At 55.4% G+C, this 22756-nt stretch overlaps 1 protein-coding gene across 2 annotated transcripts in view; it reads left to right on the top strand.

The window, feature by feature from the left end:
- SOX13 (SRY-box transcription factor 13) overlaps window positions 1-22756 on the top strand; it is a 46994-nt gene that overhangs the window by 19378 nt on the left and 4860 nt on the right. The window contains exons 2-9 of one of the 2 annotated variants that reach the window (XM_043568758.1): window positions 15301-15499; window positions 16632-16743; window positions 16826-16912; window positions 18380-18552; window positions 18937-19005; window positions 19645-19756; window positions 21973-22058; window positions 22278-22437. In XM_043568758.1, the coding sequence (XP_043424693.1) occupies window positions 15302-15499; window positions 16632-16743; window positions 16826-16912; window positions 18380-18552; window positions 18937-19005; window positions 19645-19756; window positions 21973-22058; window positions 22278-22437 (997 nt within the window). In that variant the 5' untranslated portion in view covers window position 15301. Of the gene's footprint in view, window positions 1-15300; window positions 15500-16631; window positions 16744-16825; window positions 16913-18379; window positions 18553-18936; window positions 19006-19641; window positions 19757-21972; window positions 22059-22277; window positions 22438-22756 lie in introns of both variants that reach the window. The other variant, XM_043568757.1, reaches the window with a different exon arrangement.

Genomic DNA, 22756 nt, shown 5'->3' on the forward strand with positions numbered 1-22756 from the left:
CTCCTCTCCCACCCTCTTTGGACAAAGATGGACAAAGATGCCAGTGGCCTTTTGGTTTCCATAGAAAGTGCTTAAGGGTCCCTTGTGGTAGACCGCCGTCAGGCTGGCCACAGAGCACAGGCAGCTCTTAGAGATACTGGGACCCTGTGATGTGTTCTTGCTTAAGTGGAAACTGGGGCAACCTTTACGAGTAAAGGCACCGCTCATAGAAAATGGAAATAGCAAATGAATCTTAGGGCTGGATGGGACTTTGGTCCCAGTCTGCCATTCATCGAGGAGGAAAAGGACAATTGGGGTGGCCCTCGGAAGCCAGCATCTGTGGAATAAGTGGATGAGTCCCTGATCGTTTCCCTTCTCTCCCAGGTCCGTCTGTCCCATCCCCCACCCTGTCCCCTGCCTCTGTTAGCTCAGACCCTCTGGTTTAGAGCTTCCCTTTGGACCACTGTCGCTATGTACTCTCCTCACGGACCTTGAGAGAGGCCCAGAGCAGTAGGATGCCTGGCCCCGGTGTGCACAGCAAGTTGGGGCAGATCTGTTCTGGAAACTAGGTGTCAGCCCAGTGCTTTCCTTGAAACGGCCACCCTAAGAAGGACATCGGAGAAAAGGAGTTCGGGAAGGCCAAGGACCCGACTGTAAGGGAACCTAATCTCTTCTTCTCTCCCCCTCTTCCTGCCCCAGATCCCTTTCCCTCCCTGCTGAGGAATCCCAAATACACCTGTCTCTGCATGGCAGGTGGAAGCCTTTAATTGTTCCTAGAGGCGAGGGAAGCATGGAGGGGACAGCCTTCTCGCTGGTGGGGCAGGTCTGGCACTGTCTGGCTCTGGCCTTTTCTAGACACTTCAATTAGTGATGTTAATTATGGCTTTGTGAGCATGGGGTTCTCCAAAGGTAGCCAGGCTCCAGCCCGCCGCTCTCCCTGACGCCCGTCTGACATTGGTCCCCAGTCTGTGAGGCCGTGTTTATGCTCTTGCCTCTGCCCATCTGCAAGATTAAAGGTGCCATGAAAGTGTAAATAAATTATTAGCAGCTTCATGGTCTCCGTCTTTTTTTTTTTTTTTTAATGTTTGTTTATTTTTTAGAGAGAGACACACACGGCCCAAGCAGGGGGAGGGGCAGGGAGAGAGGGAGACACAGAATCTGAAGGAGGCTCCAGGCTCTGAGCTGTCAGCACAGAGCCCTACACGGGGCTCAAACTCACAGACTGTGAGATCATCACCTGAGCCCAAGCGGGATGCTCAACCGACTAAGCCAGCCAGGCGCCCCGTTATTTTAACCGTTTCTGATCGTACAGTTCGGGGGCAGCGAGTACATTTCACGTTGTGTAGCATCGTCACCAACCATCTCCAGAATTTTGCGTCGTCCTGAACTGAAATTTGTACCCAGTGAACAACTCCCCCTTCCCCCTCTCCTTGCCCTTGGTAACCTCTATTATACCTTCCGTCTCTATGAATTTAACTACTCCTACCTCATATAAGCAGAACCAAATATTAGTCCTTTTGTGTCTAGCTTATTTCCCTTAGCATAATGTTTTCAAGGCTCATCCACATTGTAGCGGGTGTCAGAATTACCTTCCTTTTAAGGCTGATAACAGTCTGTTTTATTATATATATATATTATACACACACACACACACACACACACACACACACACACCACATTTCGTCTGTTCATCCTTCCATAGACACTTGGGTTGTTTTTCCACCTTTTGGATGTTGTGAATAATGCTGTGATGAGCGTGGGTGTACAATATTTCTTCATAGACCCCGCTTTCAAATCTTTTGGGTGTATCTTTTGGGTATATTCCAGAAGTGAAATTGCTGGATGGCTACGGTTATGTTTAATTGGAGGGTGGGGGGGATCTGCCATATTGTTTTCCACAGCGGCCGCACCATTTTACGTCCCCATCAACAACTGCCCACATTCTTGCCAATACTTCTTTTTAAAAAAAAAAAAACAAACAAACAATCCATTGGGGCGCCTGGGTGGCTCAGTCAGTTGAGCGTCTGACTCTTGGTTTCGGCTCAAGTCATGATCTCGCAACTTGCGAGTTCGAGCCCCACGTCGGGCTCTGCGCTGACAATGCAGAGCCTGCTGGGGATTCCCGTCTCATTCCCTCTCTCTCTCTGGCCCTTCCCTGCTCGCACGCGCTCTCTCTCTGTCTCTCTCAAAAATAAATAAACATTAAAAAAAAAAAATAGAAAAATAATCCATCATAATGGGTGTGAAGTGGTATCTCGTGGTAGCTCTCCATCTTTTTCGGGGAAGTCAAGGCCCTGAGAAATGCTGCGGCAGGCCTTCCCCAAAGTCAAAGCCGTCAGACCCTGGGCCCGAGCTTTCGGGCCCCCATCTTTCCACCCTCCATCTTGTACTCCCTTTGCTTCTCTGTCCCCAGCCTATCAGGAGGGGGCAGGTGACGTCCTTCCGCTGCCTTGCCCTGTCCGTCCTCAGATTGTCAGGGTGCTCTCCTTCCCATCTGTCGCGGGAGCCGAATGGCCGTGACCCACCAGAGGTGTCCAGGGAGTGCGTGACTTTGAGGGCGGAGAGGTTTAAGTAACAGAAAATTTCAAGAGTGGAACCATTTCAACCCTGTGCTTTGGTTAAAAAGAAATTGTGATGCAGCCATAGAGGGGAGGATGGGCAAACATTCCAGTCGACTTTATAAAGAATTAAAAAAATTTTTTTTTCAGTTATTTCTGATGTTTTAGGAACATGAAGACTCCCCCTGATAGACTGTTTTTTATTTTTTAAGTGTATTTATTTTGAGAGAGAGAGAGAGAGAGAGAGAGAGAGAGAGCGCGCGCGCAATTCGGGGAGGGGCAGAGAGAAAGGGAGACGGAGAATCCCAAGCAGGCTCCCCACTGTTCGCGCACAGCCTGATGTGGACTCTTACCCACGAACCACGCGATCATAACCTGAGCCAAAATCTAGAGTTGGATGCTTAACGGACTGAGCCATCCAGGCGCCCCATGACAGACTATTAAGTGAGGGGAAAAGTAGTCTAAAACTTGCTTATGAGCTCAACAGGGGAAAAGAATACTGCATAGAAAAAAAGATTTGGTGGAAATCTGCCAAATTCTGTTCAGTGGCCACCTCCAGATTGGTGGGAAATAGGTGACTTTCAAATTTCTCGGTTACCGTAAATTTTGCAGATTTTCTACAATGAGCACATATCCTTTGTATTCAGGAAAAAGGATGACAAGAAAATAAGAATGAGGGCAGCCATTCATTAGGCATGTGTGTTGCAAGGGACTATGAAGCAGTCAGTTCTGCGCGATGCCGTTGAGCACGGCATGGGTGGGAAGCTAAGGCAGCAGGTGTGGAGGCGTGGGGACAGGTGGCATGGAAAGAAGGCCAGAAAACAAAGAAGCTGTCACCGGAAGGGAGGTCAGGGGCTAAAGCAGCCCTGTGCCTTCCGGAATGCTGCCTCTCATGCACCCGGAAGATACCGTGGTAGGGACGCTGGCTTTGGGTCGCTTTATCTCTGCAAGTGGTGCGACTATTCCCAGGACTGTTGAAAGAATTAAAAGAGCTCATCCCTAAACGTGACACTTAGCATTATTGTGTGCTCCGTTCCTGGTGTTTGAGAGCTGGGCTCTGATACTTGGCTGCTGGGCTCAAAATCACCTCTAGGCCTCGGTTTCTCCACCTAAGATGGAGGCAATAATACCATCTACCTCTGATTATTATGAAACCTAAATAAGTTAATATGTGAAAGGTGCCTGGCACATAGTAAATGCTCAGTTAACGTTAGCTACGATCAGAGGGGGTCTTCAGCTGATACACACCAGCGTGTCAACCAGTTGTTTGTGGTCAGCATCTGCCACCTCATCTGATTGTCCCATGAGTCCCATCTAATTGGTCAGTGCCCATCACTAGTCCGTTATTTTGACTGTCCCCCTTGCTATCTTATTATTAGCATTGTGAGCTCCAGATATCAGGGTCCTTCCCAGAATCGCCTCATCCTACCGCTTTGCCGGTGGGACTCTTCCGTTGAAGTGGTCCTGCTTCCGTTTCCAAAGGGTGCTGGTGATGCAGTCAGACTGGGGTGCAGGCGGCTGCACGGGGTGGGGGGGGGCGTTTGATGAGCATTTGGGGTGAAATCAGAGATTCCCTATCATGCTGCTCTCCTCCCCTTGCTTCCCTGCCCTTCTGAAAAGGAGCCAAAGCCAAGAGAAAACAGCCACCCATAAATAAAGGAGACCACGAAAATAACAAAAAGAAAGAAGAAATCTTGCTTTTGTGGCAGGCTTGGCTGCCGATGGGGTAGATAATGGGGGAGGAAACACGGCCTTTGCGGAGAAAAAGAACGGAACACTTTGTTCGCCTGCAGAATGAATGCTGCTTGAGCAAGAGCCGCTGAATTGGGGTTTCCGATGAGTGAGCTTGTCTTGGGGGAGATGGTGGTGATTAGGCTTACACAAGGCACAGGTGGCATCCCACCCAGAAGCCGTGGGATGGGGGAAGGGGAGGCGACGGGGGAAGGGGAGGCGACGGGGGAAGCCGCAGACCTGAGCCGGTGCCTCACGGTGAGGCCAGGGTGCCCAGGTCCAGCCCAGGGGCCCCGCCCCCATGGCCTCAGTGCTGCTGGTCACCTGGTTCCTCCACCTCTGCCCAAGCGGGGGAGCTAGATGCTTGAATTGCTCGGGAAACCCCCAGACCTTCTCTCGCTGTCTTTCTCCGTTCTCTCTTGTGGCTCCTTGCGGGGGAGGTACATCCCAGGGAGGAGAGAATGAGGCCAAAGTGGATTTGCTGATTCCTCGCATGCTGGCCTTCTGGGTTCCAGGCTGTCTTCCTGTCGACACTGCCTGGTGGCCTTCTTTCTTGGTGACTGGCATTTGCCGAATCCTCTGTCTTGCACCAGCTACCCGTCCCAGTCACCTGCCCCTGCGGTGAGCGGCTGAGGCAGGAAGAGGGAAGAGAATCAGGTGCTTTTTCCTGAGCCCTCGGGGATCCAATCCCAGGATGCAGTGTGGAGGTGCCCACGTCGAGAGGGGGCTGTGGGCGTAGACATGTGTGGAGGCTGATGTTTGAAGTGACTTTAAGGAGGGCGACTGGAACCTGTGCTGTTTGGGCTGAGCACTCTGGCTAGCGGAGGTTCCCTGGGGGCACATTCATTCATTCATTCATTCATTCAACCTCAACAAGATGAAGTGCCCGTCTCCTTTGCGCCCAGCATTCTGCTGAGTATTTCTTGTACACTACTTATTATTTTTTTAAAAAGCTTTAATTTGGGGGCGGCTGGGTGGCTCAGCCGGTTAAGCCTCCAACTTCGGCTCAGGTCTTGATCTCACGGTTCGTGGGTTTGAGCCCCCGAGTCAGGCTCTGTGCTGATAGCTCAGAGCCTGGAGCTTGCTTTGGATTCTCTCTCTCCCTCTCTCTCTCTGTCCCTCTTCTGTGCTTTCTCTCTCTCTCTCAAAAATAAATAAACATTAAAAACAAAAGTCTATAAAAAAGCGTTAATTTTTAGGGGCACCCGGCTGGCTTAGTTGGTTGCTTAAGCGTCTGACTCTTGGTTTCGGCTCAGGTCATGATCTCTTGGTTTGTGAGTTTGAGCCCTGTGTGGGGCTCTTTGCTGACCATGCCGAGCCTGCTTGGGATTCTCTCTCCTTCTGTCTCTCTGCCCCTCCTCTCTCATGCATGCTCTCTCCCTCTCTTTCTCTCAAAATAAATAAGCTTTAAAAAATTAAAAAAAAATTTTTTTTAAATGTTTATTTATTTAGAGAGAGAGAGAGTATGAGCAGAGGAGGGGCAGAGAGAAAGGAAGACACATAATCTGAAGCAGGCTCCAGGCTCTGAGCTGTCAGCACAGAGCCCGATGTGGGGCTCAAACTCACGAACTGTGAGATCGTGACCTGAGCCGAAACCAAGAGTCGGACGCTTAACCGCCTGAGCCACCCAGGTGCCCCAGCTTTAAAAAAAAAAATTTTTTTTTTAAGATTTAATTTTTAAAGTAATCTCTACACCCAACGTGGGGCGCAAACTTAACGGCTGCGAGATCCAGAGTCGCGTGCTCTTCCGACTGAGCCAGTGGTGATGTTCACTACTCATTAATTCCCCAACAACCGTGAGAGTGGGGTCTTGTTGGCCCCCTTTACCGATGAAGAAACCGAGGTGTAAAGAGGGTAAGTGTCAGGCATTCATTGGGTTCCCACGCGGAACAGTATGGAACTGGGTGGCCCCCCTGCCCCCCTCCCCCAGCCACTCATCGGCTCCCTCACCCCCCAACTTCAGATTCTGATGTGGATGCCCGTTGCGGGGGTTCAGCACGGCTGTGTGCAGGTGCCGGGCCTGTCCTGGAAGGCCTCAACGCCGCCCACTGGCTGTTGGTCACTAGTCCCAGGAGAGTTGAATGCTCGGCCTACCCATGCCCCTAGGGAGGGGCGTGCGGGGTTTGAACCAACTGCGCGCTGGCCCACGTGGCTTAGACTTGACGCCAAAAGCAAGAGCCAAGGGCTACCCAGCCCACCCTGGCACCGCTGGGAGGAATTGCTGACCAAGCCGACGCTTCGCCCAGCCTGGTGGGTAACCGTGGATATTTCGGGCTGTTCCTACTCGCCCCTGTCCCCTCCTGGGGGTGGCAGGGGACTGCAGGGGTTAACAGAACAACACTTGATCTGCGTGGGCTCCGGAGGAAAGGAGGGAGCTCCTGAGTACAGCAGAGCTTTTGTGTCATCAGCCGGGGAAGGGAAGGTGCAGTGGCGTGGCCAGATAAGCAGTGGCCCCGACTACGTGGGGTTTCCTTGGCAGATCCGGGTTCTTTCGGCCTGTCCTCACTCTGTGGCGCCTGGGTGCCTGACTCAGGCCAGGGGAGATTCCGGGGTAGCTGGGGACACCGCCGGAACATTCAGACCACCCGAGCGGGGTGCGGAGACAGGGCCAAAGGGAGGGAGGCCTGCTGGGAGCAGATAGAGAAGGAAGAGGGTGACGTGCCCCATTGCCCTGTGGGTCTTCTGTGTGTCTGACCACGCGGGGGTGGGGAAGCCTTCCCCAAAGGGTGATGGGGGCGCTCAGGGTGCAAACTTGGGGTTTTTTTTGCTTGGTTGGTTTTTCTTGCTTTTTTGCAAACATCGCATGGGGTCCCCTGAATAATTCTATGAGATAGTTATTATTCGTTCCAGTTTAGAGATGGAGAAACAGAAACTTCCTGTGGTCACACAGCTAGCAGTATGAGGAGGGGCCAGGCTTCAGACACAGGTCTGGTTGGCAACAAAGACCATTTTCTTTTCTTTCTTTTGTTTTTGGTTTTTTGTTGTTTAATGTTTATTTATTTTGAGAGAGAGAGAGAGAGAGAGAACGAGCAAGCAGGGGAGGGGCAGAGAGAGAGAGAGAGAGAGAGAGAGAGAGAGAGAATCCCAAGCAGGTTGCCCACTATCAGTGCAGAGCCTGATGTGGGGCTTGAACTCATGAGCCACGACCTGAGCTGAAATCAAGAGTCGGATGCTTAACCGACTAAGCCACCCAGGCGCCCCAAAGATCATTTTCTTTTTTCTGTGCCAGGACACTTCCCAGCAGTGCCGGAGGGTCACCCCTGTACTCCTGCCTCCCGGAGAGGTGGGGACAGGGGAGCCTGGGGACCTGCCAGGCATGCTGGGGAGGGAAGCCAAGGAGGGAGGGGGGACAGACACTCCCTGCTTTAGGTCTCTTCCTCCTCCCGCTGAACACATGTTCTGTGCCAGGTTCTCTGAGTATATGCTGCCTTCTAATCACAAAGTAGGTATTGGGATCTCCACTTTCACATGAAGAAACTCAGGTTTTGAGAGGTCGAGTCTTTTCTCCAGGTTCTCAAAGCAGCCTTGATTTCTTTTGACTAATTCTTCCTTGGCCGTGACTCAAGTCAAAAACAACTAGAATCGTCTGAGCGTTGAAGACAGGGCCAGTCTGTCTGTGCTGGACCGGATCCTGTTATCTGGGGTAGAGGGAGAGCGAAGGCGTGTTGGCCGATAGGAAAAGATGTCGCTTTGGGCATCACTGAGGCCTGCGTTCAGACACCCGCTCTGCCGGGCCTTGGGGAGGACAGGGAAATGCGCGGTGAGCTCCTCACTCAGTGCCTGCAGCTGGCGTGAGTGCTGTGCCCTTGAATGCTCTTTAGCCTCTCCTTCCTTTGGTTAATGTTCGGGGCTATCCCCAAAGGGAGGCCTTTGCCAAGCCAGTCAGCCCCGGCTGCACCATTTCTGCGGTGTGCCAGCCGTGGGCTGGGCATGGCTGGTGCAGAAGACCAGACACACTCCCCTGCCTGGGACATAGGCCTAGACCTGGTCACCGGGAGACAAGAGCAGGACTGCAGGGGCCCCCTAGCACTTTCGGTGGGCTGGAGACAGATCCAGTCACAAAGGCAGGAGGGCCCCCAGAGAAGGGACTCCAGGAAACACTGTTTACTTCTCAGTTTTACCCAGGCATGCATCCCACTGGAACCTCACCAGAACTTCCAAGCTGCCCCCCTGCCCCCTCCTGTCTTTTCCTGGACTCTTATCCTGGACTGGAAAAAGACTCAGGTGCCTCAGAGACCTGGGACAACCAGATGGAGCCATGGATGGGACCATCACCGCTATGGTCTCTCCCTGGCTCCTTCAGGCCTCTGTGCCCCGGGTTCAACTCAAACTGGCAGTCATGAAACTCAGGCTGGATCTGGGCTTCTGGGGGAGCCTGCCGGCTCTCATAGGCTGGAGGACAGGAGCTCGGGAACTCAGAAGTTTCCATCGGTTGGTATCGGCTGCTCTGTCAGGTGAATACCACTTTGGCCTGCCCAGAACAGCCCAGGGACTGGGGGTATTGTCTGTGACCCTCTCCTGAGCTGCGCTAGACCAGAGAGCGGCGCACGCCCTGGACCCGGTACCCCTGGGGCCCGCGGAGGCTGGAGACGGTGAGGGGGCCCTCTCAGGAAAGCTTTTCCCCACCCTTGTAGCCAGCCCAGCTCCCAGCTCTGAGTAAACATCAGAGATAGGATCGGGCGTAGCCAGGAAGGGTGGCAGGGTGCGGCCTGGGAGAAGAATGGCAGGATGTGGCACCGGGGCACCGTTCTGGGCACCCACGCCTCGGGCTATTGTTTAGGGCTGCCTGAGGCTCTCAGCTCTCTGGGGCTTTGAGAGGAAGTGACATTCCCCTGGGACTCAGGCCCTGCCCCACCCCTGCCGAGTGGATCTCTCCCTGGCTGTGCCCCTTGGAGTGGGCTCAGTGAGCTTGGAGTGGGGGGCCTGCAGGCTTGGCGTGTGCCCGCTGGGGAAGTGTAGTCATGGCCCTCCTTGGGGGGTCTGCCTGTCTGCTCAGGCCGTCTTCCTGTACCCCTGGGTCTGAGTCACCCGTCATGCTCCGATGACTGGATCTCTATCTTTATCCGCATCTAGATATTTTTTGCGGGGAGGGGGCTGTCGTTGTAGAGGGAGGAAGGGCTGAGGGTGCAAACTCCTTTGATTCCAATCCAGCTGGGCCGGTCGTTGGCTGATCCGGGAGAGGAAGCGGCTGGTGATTTGTTTTGGGTAGAAAGGGGCTCGTGCGCGTGCGCCCGTGGGTGGGGGTCGGAGGGCCCAGGAGAGGGTTGGTTGTGGGGAGGAGAAAAGAGAGAGGACCGGCACCTGCAGTCAGCTTTGTCCTATAAGAGCCTTGTTCTGAGCGGCTGGCCCTCTGGAGTGCAGGCGTCTCTCTATGCCTCGTGCCGGGCGCTGGGCTCTGGCCTGGGGCCTCTCTGCCCCCGGCTCACAGACTCAAGGCTCTGGCCCATCAGGGGTGAGGATGGCCTGAGCCCTCTCCCCCAGAGGCCTTGACCTCTTACAGATACTCAGGTGAGAGGAGGCCCAGGAGGAAGGCTGCAGGGGGCCTGGGGAGTGGATGCCCTAGAAGGGAAGGGTGGGGAGAGCAGGGGTGCTGATCTGTATCCCAGCTGGTTCCGTGTCCCTACACCCTGCCTCTAGCCCAGAAGCGGTACTGCCGAAACAAGCCACGTGAGCTGGGCCTCGGTTTCTCCATGTATAAAATACGAGTAAGGCTGGGCAAGAGGGGGTGGAGACCGGGTTCACAGGAGCACTTCCTGGGTGGGAGGCCGACGGGAGTGTACGTACTGTGGACTTGTGACCTCTGACCGGGACCTGGGGGAGCCCAGCAACTCACAGCTCGTGGGAGCCGAGGGTCCTTTGGCTTTTAGACCTCTGGGGAGAGGGGCAGGTGTAGCTGCTGACCTTCAAGCCTCCTGAGAAACCACGTGTGTAATGGAAACGTGGCGCGTGCTTTTTGAAGAAGGGGTAAACAAATCGAAGGGGTTTTAAGTCTGGAAAAGAAGAGACTTAAGACTCCCAATAGGGTCTTTATGTATTTGTTTTTTATCTTGGAGAGTGAGAGCAGGGGAGAGAGGGGGAGAGAGAGAGAGAATCTCAAGCAGGTTCGACGCTCGGCGAGGAATCCGATGCAGGGCCCAATCCCACAACTCTGGGATCATGACCTGAGCCAAAATCAAGAGTCCGACGCTCAATCGACTGACCCACCCAGGCGTCCCCCAATAGGGTCTTTAAATCCAAAAGGGGTGGAAAGTGTTTCTTACCTGTCCCAAGGTAAGAGCAAAGGAAAGGGGTTTGCTTTGGTGCCGGGGTGGGGGGGGGGATTTAGTTCGCTAGCCTGTAGGAGCTTAGATGTGAGGGGGAGGCAGCTGAGGCTAGCTGGAGGCTGGGTGATGTGTAGGCAGCTTCTACCCGATGATGATAACATAGATGGTCTGACTGATGATGGCTCAGCTTAGGAGTTCTCAACTTTATGAGGGTCAGAAAGCCATACGCATTCAGTAGAAACGATACTTTGAATTTTGATCTTTTCCCAGGCTGGCGATTATACGCTATGATGCAGTCGTGATGCTGGCCAGTGGCAGCTCCCAGGTAGCCACCAGATACACTTCTAACGATTCTGTGCCTGTTTTTTCCCTTTTGGTGCGGTATTCAGTAAATTACATGAGCTCGTCAACGCTATTCTACAGTAGGCTTTGTGTAGATGATTTTGCCCAACTGTAGGCGAAAGCAGGTGTTCACGTTTAAGGCGGGCTAGGCTAAGCCCAAGATGTTCGGTAGGTTAGGTGGGGTAAATGCATTTTCGACCTAACGATCTTTTCAACTTCCGATGGGTTTGTTGGGACATAACCCCCGTCATAAGTGGAGGAAGATTTGTCGTAGCTGTCGCTCATTATGTGTCCAGGTCTGCCTTGTGGCTATTTTGCTGAGCTGTATACTCCGCTCCTTGTATGAATATTCGTTGAGCACCTACTATGCTCCAGGCATTGTGCTAGACTCTGGGGCTACAGTGGTGAGCAAAACCAGGTATGTTTCCACAGTGTCCTGGGGTGGGTGGGGTGCGTTCCCAGGCTACTGGGCAGTCTGAAATAAGCATGTAAAGGTATCATTACCAACTGTGATAAGTGTCCTGAAGGCCAAGTTTAGGGTGTCATAAGAATGTAAAACAGGCACATATTATAGAGTCTGGGGTGTTAATGGAAGGCTCATCCCTTCATGCTGGGTTTTCTTCTCATTTTACGGAGGAGGAAATGAATTCAGAGAGGTTAAGTCACTTGCTCAAGATTGCACGGCAATTAATTGGGTAGAGTTGGATTTCAGATTGTACCCAGGTCCGTCTGACCCCAGGTAACTTTTCTCTTAACCACCTGAGTCTAGCCCATCCTGGGCAACCTAATGGATACTCACCCCCTTATTTAATCTTCTCAGGCACTTGTGAGCTGGGGATTATTATACCCATTATATGGATGAGGAGACAAGCTCCGAGTTAATGAACGTGCCTAAGGTCACACAAGTCAGCTGGAGGCACAGCAGGAATTTGAACTCACGTTGGAGAACCCAAAGGCCTGAGTTTTCCAAACTCTGTACCATTGACCACCTGCTGACCCCCGGGTACCTTTGTTTTACAACAGAGCCTGCAGAGGTGGGGGCACCTGTGCAGGGACCCTCAGCTGCGAAGTGGCAGAGCAGGGACTGACTGCACGTGGACTCCGTACCCTCCACCTGGTTCTCCTTTCGCTCTTTAGTTTATCACCTGCAACGTTTGCTCTGCACTCAGGGAAAAGAGAGCGGGATGGTTTGGGGTTCAGAGCCTGGCACTGACCCTCTTCAGGGGGAGTCTCGTCTCTGTGGGCAGGGAAAGGGGCTGCCCACAGTCCCTTTGAACAGGCCTGTGCTCTGGGAACTTGGGAGGGAAGGAAGGAAGGAAGGAGCTGCCCCAGGACCCTCTCCCCCAGAATGTGAGACCCTGGGAGGAGCCCATCAGGTCTGGGCTGTTGCTTCTCCGTCAACAAACATTGGTCCAGAGGGACCAACCGAGAGCCAGTGCCCGACGTTGAGGCAGGCGCCTGTGGAAATGGAAGGGCCCTTGTCTGGGCAGCAGGGTCTGGCAGGGCTGTCTGGTGGGCATCACGCCCTGGTGAGCGGCTTGGCTGGTCACCAGGAGTCCTTTTCTTTGCGCGTACCGCGGCTTCGCCAGAGGCCAGGATGAGCCATCGGGAGCCCCAGGAGGAGGCAAGCTCCCCAATATAAAGATCCTCCACAGCCCCCGCTGGAGGTACTCCTCGGGGTTAAGTGTGGGTAAAAGGCCATCAGCGCTCACAGGGAGATGTCCTCGTGCGGCACTGTCCGCCAGAAACATGGTGTGAGCCTCCTGCCTGACTTGAAATGCTCCAGCATCCACGTTAAGAAGTGTAAAAAGAAGCCAGTGAAAACAGTACTTCTAACTCCGTGCACCCAAAACATTGCAGTGTCAACATATAATCAATAACCGTTTATTAATGAGCTGGGTTGCATTCCGCTTGCCATGCTAACCCTTCGAAAGCGGGGTGTCGTTGACACTCAGCCCGTGCGCATGGGATCTGGCCGCGTTACAGTCTCGGGGGCCGCATGTGGTGAGTGGCTCTGGGAGTGGGCAGGGCAGTCCGAGAGTTAATTAGGACTGTTAATCACCTCCTCTGGCTTCACCTTCCGCCCGAGGTGGGGCGGGGGAGGAATGCACGGGGCAGCATCTTGCGGTGGGGGGGGGCCTTCCGGCCGCCCGTCTAACCTGCGCCCTGCTGTGCCGCTGGGGTCTCTGGGCTGCAGTGGGAGAAAGGCTTCGAGGTAGGAGCTGGAAGTCCAGGAAGTTGGGACCGAATGGAGGCGAAAACCTCTTAGGACCCGAGTGGGGAGCGCGGAGGCGACCCGGTGGCCCGCCCACGCCCGGCGGATCGGTGGTGGGTGTGGGACGAGGTGGCGCGGAGCGGCCGGGGATCACAAGCCCACAGGCCCGCATTGTTCGCCTGTCACACTTCCTTTGGCTTTATTGCCTTTGTCCAACACCCTATTGTCTGGTTTCCTTTTGTCCCCCTTTCAGCGCGGCTGCCTTTTATTTTCCAGCCAGCCTGGTTGTTTTCATTTCTTTTGTCTGAAGTTCCTGAGAGGAAGGTTTTATTTTCAGCGGTTTGATTAATTCACAGCTTGAGCCCGGGGTTTGTTTGTTATGTAATTGCTGCCCTCAGCTTCGGGATAATACCCCCTCCCCGCCCGCCCCGCCCCCACGGCCCCCCCCCCCCCCCGCCCCTGCTCGGGGCCTGGCTCACCGCCCCTCCCTGTGCCCGGATGGGCCGAGCCGCCTGCTTCCTGGACGCTGTCCAGGCCCCTGCGTGGTGAGAGGGGACCTTGGGGCCGGGCCCTGAAAGCCCTCGGGCGAGCTCGGCTGGGGTCGTGTCTTTTCTCCCGGGGTCAGCGTTCTTCGGGTGGGTCCGCCCCTCCGTCCTCACCCTGCAGTGCCCGGTCCTGGGTCCCGTGCCAGTCCCCAGGGTACCCAGTGGCAGGAGAGTCTGGTCTGGATGGCGTCAAATCAAATACATCTTCACCTGTCATGTGCGTTCAGCTGTTTCATGTAAAATCCTGTCCTGGGCTCTTGGGTCACTCGTTACAAGAAACATTTTGTTGTATGGAGTTGATGGAATATACAATATTATATATTACACCTGCAACTCAGTTTTAGAAGTTTTACGAGATCTGATTTTGGTCTTACACGCCCCCTCCTAAAAATTTTGCACAGGTGTTCGGTTAAATTTTTTATTTGACGATGCTTCTCAAACTAGTGGGTATCAGCGTCACCTGTAGGGTTTGTTAAAAACAGATTCCTGCTCCACCCACAGAGTTTCTGATTTGTGGGTGACCCACGACTAGCTTCCAAACAAGCCCCCAGGCCATGCGTAGCCTGTGGCCCCCTTGTAGGGACTGCATTTCAACTAGGTGGTTTCACAAAGGGGTGCTCCCTAGAGACAAGTAAATTTGAACAATTCGTAGTCCTCATGAGTGCCCATTTTGCAGATGAGGAAACAGGTGTGGAGAAGTTCAGTAGTTTACCCAAGGTCACTTAGCCGCCAGTTGAGTAGCCTGTGGGTACCTGGAGCCTCCTGCTGGGTGTCCCCACTGGTCTTGTCACAGTGACTTTAGGGAGCAAGTGAACTGTAGGCATCTGCTCCTTTGGCTCTGAGTGTGGAATGACCACCAGCAGTCGCTCCCCAGGATCCTTTGATCCCCCAGGTGTCCAGGCAGTGGTGACAGCAGGGGAGGCGGTGATGGGAGCATAGTCTGCTTACACCAAGAATTGCCAACGCATAGGCGGCGATGAGAGCAACTGTACGTGAGGGACTCCAGGTAGATCTAGGAAAATATTTTTCTTCAAGCTCTACATCTCTCAGCCTGTTATTTTCCCACTTTTGGTGGTTATGTGGATATGAAAAACAGTTTGCTCTTATCTTGCCTCTACTATGCGGGGGAAAAAAAAGAATGTGTGTATATGTAGGGTAGTTGATGCTTGGTTCCCCTTTCAGGGGGTAGTAGGGAGTGGTAGGGACTAAGGAAAATTGGCTTGTCCTTAGGGAGCACCTGCTCTTCTGCTCCTTAATCCTAGCCAATGATTGTCCCGGACAAATTTCAAGAGAAGTTCAAATCCAGATTTCAGATTTCATGTGATGTCTCATGATTTTTAAGTTTTGGTACCTGATTACACACACACACACACACACACACACACACACACACACAGTTTTGGCTTAATGGCTCAGAAACCGCGAGTTGACCATCTCTGCCCTCTTTAGGTGGACCATTCCACCCACTAGCCCCAACACTGCACCAGGCAGGGACTGCTGAAAGTTGGGCCCAGTTGGCCGCAGACCTTCCTGTTGAAGAAAAAGTGCGGGGCAGAAGCATCTTTTCTAGTTTTTCACTGTGGGTGCCAAAGGGAAGTTTGCGTTTTGCGATGATGGAGCCGCTGTATCCACCACCACCCGTTTCATGCTGTTCCTCCCCCCCTCAGGATGTCCATGAGGAGCCCTGGCTCTGCCCAGCTGGCCCTGGATGGCGTTGGCACCATGGTGAACTGCACTGTCAAGTCAGAAGGGAAGAGGGAGCTCTGCCACGAGGCCCTCCAGGCCTCAGCCGCTGCCGCTGAACCTCAGCCCGGAGACCCAGCCCGGGCTCCCCAGGATGGTGCTGACTCCCAAGCTCCAGCCCAGGTGCCCAGCACTTTCCCCGGGGCTCCTGGGTCAGCGTGCCCACTTTGCCTCCGTAGCCCACACACCTCTCCTTGAGGCTGGGCCGGCACCCCCTCCCCTCTCCGGGCAGACAGGAAGCAGAAACCTCTATCTCTGGGTGGGGGAGGCTTAGGTGGGTGGGGAGGGACTGCCAAGTTCAGCGGTACATGGGTTCAAATCTTGTGCGTGCTCACCGGATCCTAACTACTCCCCCATGTGTGACCAATCCTTATCTCTGAGGACTAGTGGGGGAGACAGGTAATCCAGCATATGATTTGAGAAAATCAGCCTTAGTACCCAAGCCTGAGAGAAGCCGCTCAATTTCTCATCCTCAAAATGGAGGCGTTGTGAGCTACATGGGCGATGAGGATTCTCGGAGTTCTTAAAAATCCCGATTCCATGCAAGAGATGTAAAAAGGGGGGATATGTAATTAAAAAAAACCAAATGAATGAAAATGAGAATTTTAGGGCTCTGGGGAGGGAACTAGCCTGGAGGGGCTTGGGGAGGGGGGAGGGGGGAGGGGTAGTAATAGAGGAAGACTTCCTGGAGGAGTAGGGCCTTGAGTTAGGCCTTAAAGAATGGAGAGGACTCGGGTAAGGAGAGGTGCCCTAAGGAGGGGTGAGGCGGGGGTCCCAGAAGTAACGCGCCCAGCTGCAGATGTGGGCGAATGCAAGAGAGTAGTGATCGATAGCTAGCTTGGCACTTGACCCTGAAGCAGCGAACCTCATTCGTGCGCATTAACTTCCTTGACCCCAGCAACAATCCCGATAGGGGAGGTATTCATATCTCCATTTTCAGAAGAGGGAAGTGAGTCAGGTTCAGAGGAGTTCAGAGTCTCATGTGGGATCAAGCGCCTCGTGAGTCACTGAGCCTGGACCGAGATCCAGGTATCTTGCCTTCAAACCTTTTGTTCTTTCGCTAAATGCAGCAAAGACCGAGCAAAGGTAGGGAAGGTGGGGAGGGAGGGCCCTACCTGGGGAGGTGGGGGAGAACGGGTACACATGGATTTCTCAGGATGCACATCACATCCCTGGGGGCTCAGATCCCCCCCCCCCCCCCCGCAGTCCGCCCTCTTCTCGTGAGGGTGGCGGTGACATTCCTTGTGTTCTGCAGGACTGCAGCTCCCCGGAGAGCGTTGGGTGTCTGGAACCCAAGAGACCGGGAGGTTCTGAGGCTGCTTCTGGAAGCCAGGAGAAGCTGGACTTCAACCAAAATTTAAAAGAAGGTAAGATGTCCACCCCGGCCGGAGGCGGGCCTGGGGCGGGAGGTGTTAGGAGTGCTACTCCTCACCCCCTGGTGTCTTCTAGTCGTGCCAGCCATCGAGAAGCTGCTGTCCAGTGACTGGAAGGAGAGGTTTCTGGGAAGGAGCTCTGTGGAAACCAAAGATGTGAAAGGTGAAGGCCCGTGTGGGCAGGCGGGGGAGGAGGTCTGACCCCCTTTCCCTTCTCCCCGCCTGGCCGTGCGGTCTGGGCCTGCAGGGTGGTTTTGGAAGCTCTTGGTCCCCTCATACCTGCCGTGTGCCCCTCGGGCTCCTGCCCGGCCCCGGGGTCCAGCACCTTCCCTCACCTGGGGACTGAGCATTGGGTCTGGCTCATTCCCGTGCAAGAGAGGCCTGGTGGGAATCCCATTCTGTGAGTATGGATCTGGGCTCTTACCGGGGACCCTTGTGACCTCAGGCACGTCCCTGCCAACTCCCAGGTCTAACTATATAGAATGAGCTGGATGTTCCCTTTTACTGCCGAAAATTGATTCTAGGCCACCGGGACTTCACTGTATGAATTCAAGGGCGCCTGTTTGGCTTGTGAGCGTGGCTTTTTTTTCCGGTGTGGTCGCTCTCCCCCGACGGGGGAGAGCCTTTCAGACCAAACCAGTGCCCGGGCTCCACCCCACCTGCTGAGTGAGAACCCCAGGGGCTGCAGGACTGGGCATGTGTATTTTTCAAAGGCTCCCTGAGTGATTCCGAGGTGAATGGTCTGCAGCCTGGCACAGCTGTGCCCGACGCGAGCTGAGGTGGAGGGCAGGGGAGCACTGGCACTCGCGGGTGGACGGCCGCCTGCCAGGTTCTGGACTCCGCTTTACGTTCATTATTATCTTCTTAACCCTGATAGCACCCCTGGGAAGTGGCCATTCTTGTGCTCATTTATAGATTGAAAAAACAAGAACAACAACAACGAAGTGCAGAGAAGTTGGTTATTTGTCCAACAACTCCCAGACAGGATAGATTGAAATAAGGGTTTGGGGGCACCTGGGTGGCTCGGTCGGTTGAGCGTCCGACTTCGGCTCAGGTCATGATCTCACAGTTTGTGGGTTCAAGCTCTGCGTCAGGCTCTGTGCTGACAGCTCAGAGCCTGGAGCCTGCTTTGGATTCTGTGTCTCCTCTCTCTCTGCCCCTAACCCACTCGCATTCTGTCTCTGTCTCTCTCGAAAATAAACAAACAAACAAAAAAAAGAATCTGAACCCAGATCTGTCTTGCTCCAAGGCCTGAGCATGTCCCACTGGGCCCCTCCTGTGGGCTAGTTCTCCACGCCGACGCTGTGCCCCTGGGCACTTGAGGACATCCAAGAAGTGATCCGGGACAGAGATCCCCCCACTACCCGCCCCCCTACCTCACCCTGCCGCCCCCACCAGCGTTTCCAGGGGCTGGAAGCAGTGGTGGATGGTGGGGAACTTCTAGGGTAGCTGCTTGTCAGACAGCAAGCCAGCCGCCCCTCTGGGGCAAGGATCAGTCTCCATCATCTGTCGCTCAGCCCCTAACAGGGGCCTGGGAAATAGCAATTGCCCAATAAGTGTCAGATGGGTGCGTAGGTGGACAGATGGACAGACGGACATTCTCACTGGTGGCCGTTTCACTGTGGCGCAGGGACCCAGGAGAGCCTGGCAGAGAAAGAGCTCCAGCTCCTGGTCATGATCCACCAGCTGTCTACCCTGAGGGACCAGCTCCTGACGGCCCATTCAGAGCAGAAGAACATGGCTGCCATGCTGTTCGAGAAGCAGCAGCAGCAGATGGAGCTGGCCCGGCAGCAGCAGGAGCAGGTGCGCCCGGCTTAGTGTCTTTCTTGCTAGGGGAGGGGGTCTGTCAAGGCCTAGAGGGGAACATGCTAGGGGCAGGTCGCGGAGGGGCCGGCGGCCAGGGCCGTAGTAGTCCCGCTTCCGGCGGTTCATAAGCCTCGGTGGGGGCCTGGGAGTGGAAGGGGCCCTCGGGGCCCTGAGTCTGAGCGGCTGGCTACTTCCTGCCCAACCTCCACCCTTGGGCTCCGGGGGAAGAGAACCTGCTCCTAAGGTAGACTGTCCTGCTGCCTGCCCCGCCCAGTGAGCGGTTTGTCCTGGTGTGGACGTCATGGAAGGCCGGGTGCGGCTGGCCCCGGGACAGGGCTGATGTCCCTAATATCCGTGCCCGCTGCTCTTTCCTGCCACCAGATCGCCAAGCAGCAGCAGCAACTGATTCAGCAACAACATAAGATCAACCTCCTCCAGCAACAGATCCAGGTAAAAAGGGGGGGAGGGCCAGAGGCTGAGGGGGTGACAACAGCCTGGAGATGCCTGCCGGGGACAGGGAGTGACAGCGGGGGGAATAGGGGGGGATTAAGCAGAATCAGACGTGGCCCTAAGGAGGGGGCTCATTTCTTTTTTTTTTTTTTTTTTTTTTAAATTTTTTTTTTTTTTTTTCAACGTTTACCTATTTTTGGGACAGAGAGACACAGAGCATGAACGGGGGAGGGGCAGAGAGAGAGGGAGACACAGAATCGGAAACAGGCTCCAGGCTCCGAGCCATCAGCCCAGAGCCTGACGCGGGGCTCGAACTCCTGGACCGCGAGATCGTGACCTGGCTGAAGTCGGACGCTCAACCAACTGTGCCACCCAGGCGCCCCAAGAAGGGGGGGGCTCATTTCTGCTCGAGCCTGGAACCCCAGTTGTCTTCTACTTTAAGGGAGGGGCCAGAGTATCTCCTTCCCTATCTGGGGTGGAGGGCAGGTGGAAGGAGGTGATGTGGGGTCAAATGGAGCCTTTTGAAGACTCGCCCTGCACTGGTCGCTGTACCTCTCGCGTCTGGGTTCATCCTCTGTGTTCTGGGCTGAGCTGCTTGGGCCCCCAGGGACTCACACAGGGTTTCTTTGCCCTCAGCAGGTCAACATGCCTTACGTCATGATCCCGGCCTTCCCCCCAAGTCACCAACCTCTACCTGTCACCCCCGATTCCCAGCTGGCCTTGCCCATACAGCCCATCCCCTGCAAACCAGGTGAGTGAAGGCAGGGGTTGAGCCATTAGCTGAGGCTGTCTTGAGGTCAGGGAAGGAGCTCAGGACCACTCTCGTGCGTTACTTTGCAACGTGGCCTTTCTGGGCTTCGCTTTCTGGGCTAGTGGAAGCTGAATCCCTTCTTCCTGAACCTCGCTGGGCGAATCGAAAAAGAAATTGCACTCGAAAATGATGAAGCGCTTTCCAGATATAAGCGGATGTAGCCCATCTAGTCCCCAGCTCTGGTGCGTTTCCTGGACCGGGGTATTAATCTCTTGAACACTATTTCCCGCCACTGAAATCCAGCGAACACAGACTGGGCACCAGCCACACGTCCGATGCCCTGTCGTTGACAGGTGGCTATGGGGGTGATAAGAATGGAGTTGGAGCTCAAGGAGTTTTTACAGTCTGGGGAGGGAGAAAGGATATCGGTAAGCAGGGAGTCTGGGAAGGCTTTCTGTAGAGGAGGTGCCCGATTGGGTCCCTGGAGGTGGACTGGGGGGGTGAAGCCGGGACCTGAGGCCTGGAGCCTGAGGTCGGCAGCTGCAGCTGCGGGGGTTGGAGTGGAGGGGAGCGTGTGACAGGGTGATGGGACAGGCTGGCAGGAGCAGTTGGGGCCGAGCCTGGCGTTTGGAATTTATTTTGTAGAATGCAGACGTGCTTGAGTGCTTGGGCTGAGGTGTCTTGTCACGCTGACTGGGGGCGACAGGGAGTTGGAGCCTGGGCGGGCAGGGGGCCGCTGAGGTGGTGGGACAGAGGCAGAGATGGAATCCGTTGACCACGATCACGGACACCTTGTTGAAAGGTCACGGGACAGGGCGGGGAGGTTGCCCGCAGTTGCCCCAAGAGTGGGGACAGCTTTGAGGCCGAGCCCATCCGGTCTACCCTCCCTGTTCCGTGTGCGAGAGGAGGCAGGTGAATTCCTGTCATGGGCCACAGGTCATGGGTCAGCACCACTGGCTGTGCTCCCACCTTGCTCTCCACTAGACACTCTAGGGTAGGGGTGGGGGAGGGGGAACACAAAGGACTGAAAAAGTCAGGCCCCAACTTCAAGGAAGTTGCCACTTGGGGAGGGGGGAGCACGCCAGCAGCACAAATTCAAGGGGAACAGAGCCGCAGGAGTGAGGAGGGCAGGGCCTGGGGGTTGTGACGTGTGACGTGGGACGGTGCCTCCGACTCCCTGCTTTCTGGACAAGGAAGGCAGGAAATGCGCCGTGGACGACTTGAACTGGCCAGCCTGCCACCTGCCTTGCTGGCTCCAGAGTCCCCGTTAAGCAGAGGGCCACAGGCTTCCAGATGCCCCTTCCCCAAGCCGAGTGAATAACGCCTCTCCCTCGCTCACAAGCCCTGGATGGTGCCACATTGCCTACGGCACGGAGCCTCCAAATGCCAGGCTCGGCCATCACGGGCCCGTCTCCTTTCCCACTTCTTGGCTCTCACACACCCACTTCTCCCCCTCTGCCTGCCTGTCTGCCTGCAGCCACCAGCCCCCCTCTTGCTGCCCCCCGCCCCCAAGAAGCCTGCTCCAGCCATCCCAGCCGGAACAAAGTTCTCTGGCACGCTACCCCTGCAGCCCCTGACGCCACCGGCCGTGTGGTTAGCGATCAGTGTATACGGCTTCTCTCTCCACCTGAACTGTCCGCCCCTTGGTGCTGGGCTGGGTTGAGGACGAGCGTGGTAGGCCAGGTAGAACGGAGAGGGTGCCGTGTCAGGGGGAAAGGATGGGCTGGGTTCAAATGTCAGGGCTCCCGCTCCTGAGCCGTGTGGGCAACCCACATAACGTCTCCTGGTCTCCGTGTCTTATCCGTAAAATGGGGTGATGTCCTGAGTGCCTGTTCTACGCCACACACTAGGGATTATTGTGAGCTCGTGCCTGAGCGGGATCACACCCGGGGAGCTGCCTTTGTACCCTGCACGTAGTAGGTACGAAACACAAGCGTCCGTAGAACGAGCCGGTGTGTACCTGCCCTCGGGTCACCGTTGGGTTGGGAAGGGCAAGAAAAAGGTGGAGATGCCGATCAGCGTGCAGGGCCGGGGGCGGGGGGATGAGGGCATAGGAGGCCTCCAGCAGCACCCGGGGGCTGGGGAAGGCCTGGGCTGGAAGCAAGCTGGGCCAGCTTCAGGCCTCTGCCCGCCTGCTGCTGCTGGGACCTCGTCAAGCAGGGCGTCTGCTGTTCTGTGCTCATCCAGGACTTTTCTCCTTGCCGCCTTTTCCGTAGCGGAGTACCCCCTGCAGTTGCTACACAGCCCCCCCGCCCCGGTGGTGAAGAGGCCCGGGGCCGTGGCTGCCCACCACCCCCTGCAGGTACCGCCCCGCACCCCGGCCCTCGGCTGCCTCCCTTGCCTGTGACCGTGGGCGGGGGGCGGGGTCCCGTGTTCCCCTTCACCTGTTCCCGCTGTCTCTTCCTTTCCTGCCGCGCCCTTGTCTGCTCCGGGTAGGTTTGTCTTTCTGTCTGTGGCCACGTGTCCCCTCTTGCGCCTCCATGGGGGGTGTCTCAGCCTCTGGTCTCTGGGTCTCCCGCAGGAGCCCTCCCAGCCCCTGAACCTCACAGCCAAGCCCAAGGCCCCCGAGCTGCCCAATGCTTCCAGCTCCCCCAGCCTGAAGATGAACTGTGGACCCCGCCCCCCCAGCCATGGGGCCCCCACACGGGACCTACAGTCCAGCCCGCCCAGTCTGCCATTGGGTAAGCTTTCTGCCGGGAGTGCGTGATACGACCTTGGGCATGACCTTCCCTTCTGCGGGTTACAGTTTCTGTAAAACAAGGGGGTGAGACCTGCTGCCTTTGGCCTCTTTTAGTTTCTCCACTGTCTCAGAAGATCCCCTGCTTCCTCTCCCCGACCCCACATCTGGCTGGGCACCCCCACCTCAGGGCTCCAGGCCACTGAGTTGCACAGTTTCAGGGAGTGCGATTCTCTGTTCTAGTGTCCTGGCCCAGTGCGCCACAGCCAGTGTAAACAGCGCCCCCTTGGGCATGTGCAGGGCAGCTGTCCGGGAGGGGCAAC

The sequence above is a fragment of the Prionailurus bengalensis genome, chromosome E4, assembly GCF_016509475.1.
Source record: "Prionailurus bengalensis isolate Pbe53 chromosome E4, Fcat_Pben_1.1_paternal_pri, whole genome shotgun sequence".
NCBI lineage: Eukaryota > Metazoa > Chordata > Mammalia > Carnivora > Felidae > Prionailurus > Prionailurus bengalensis.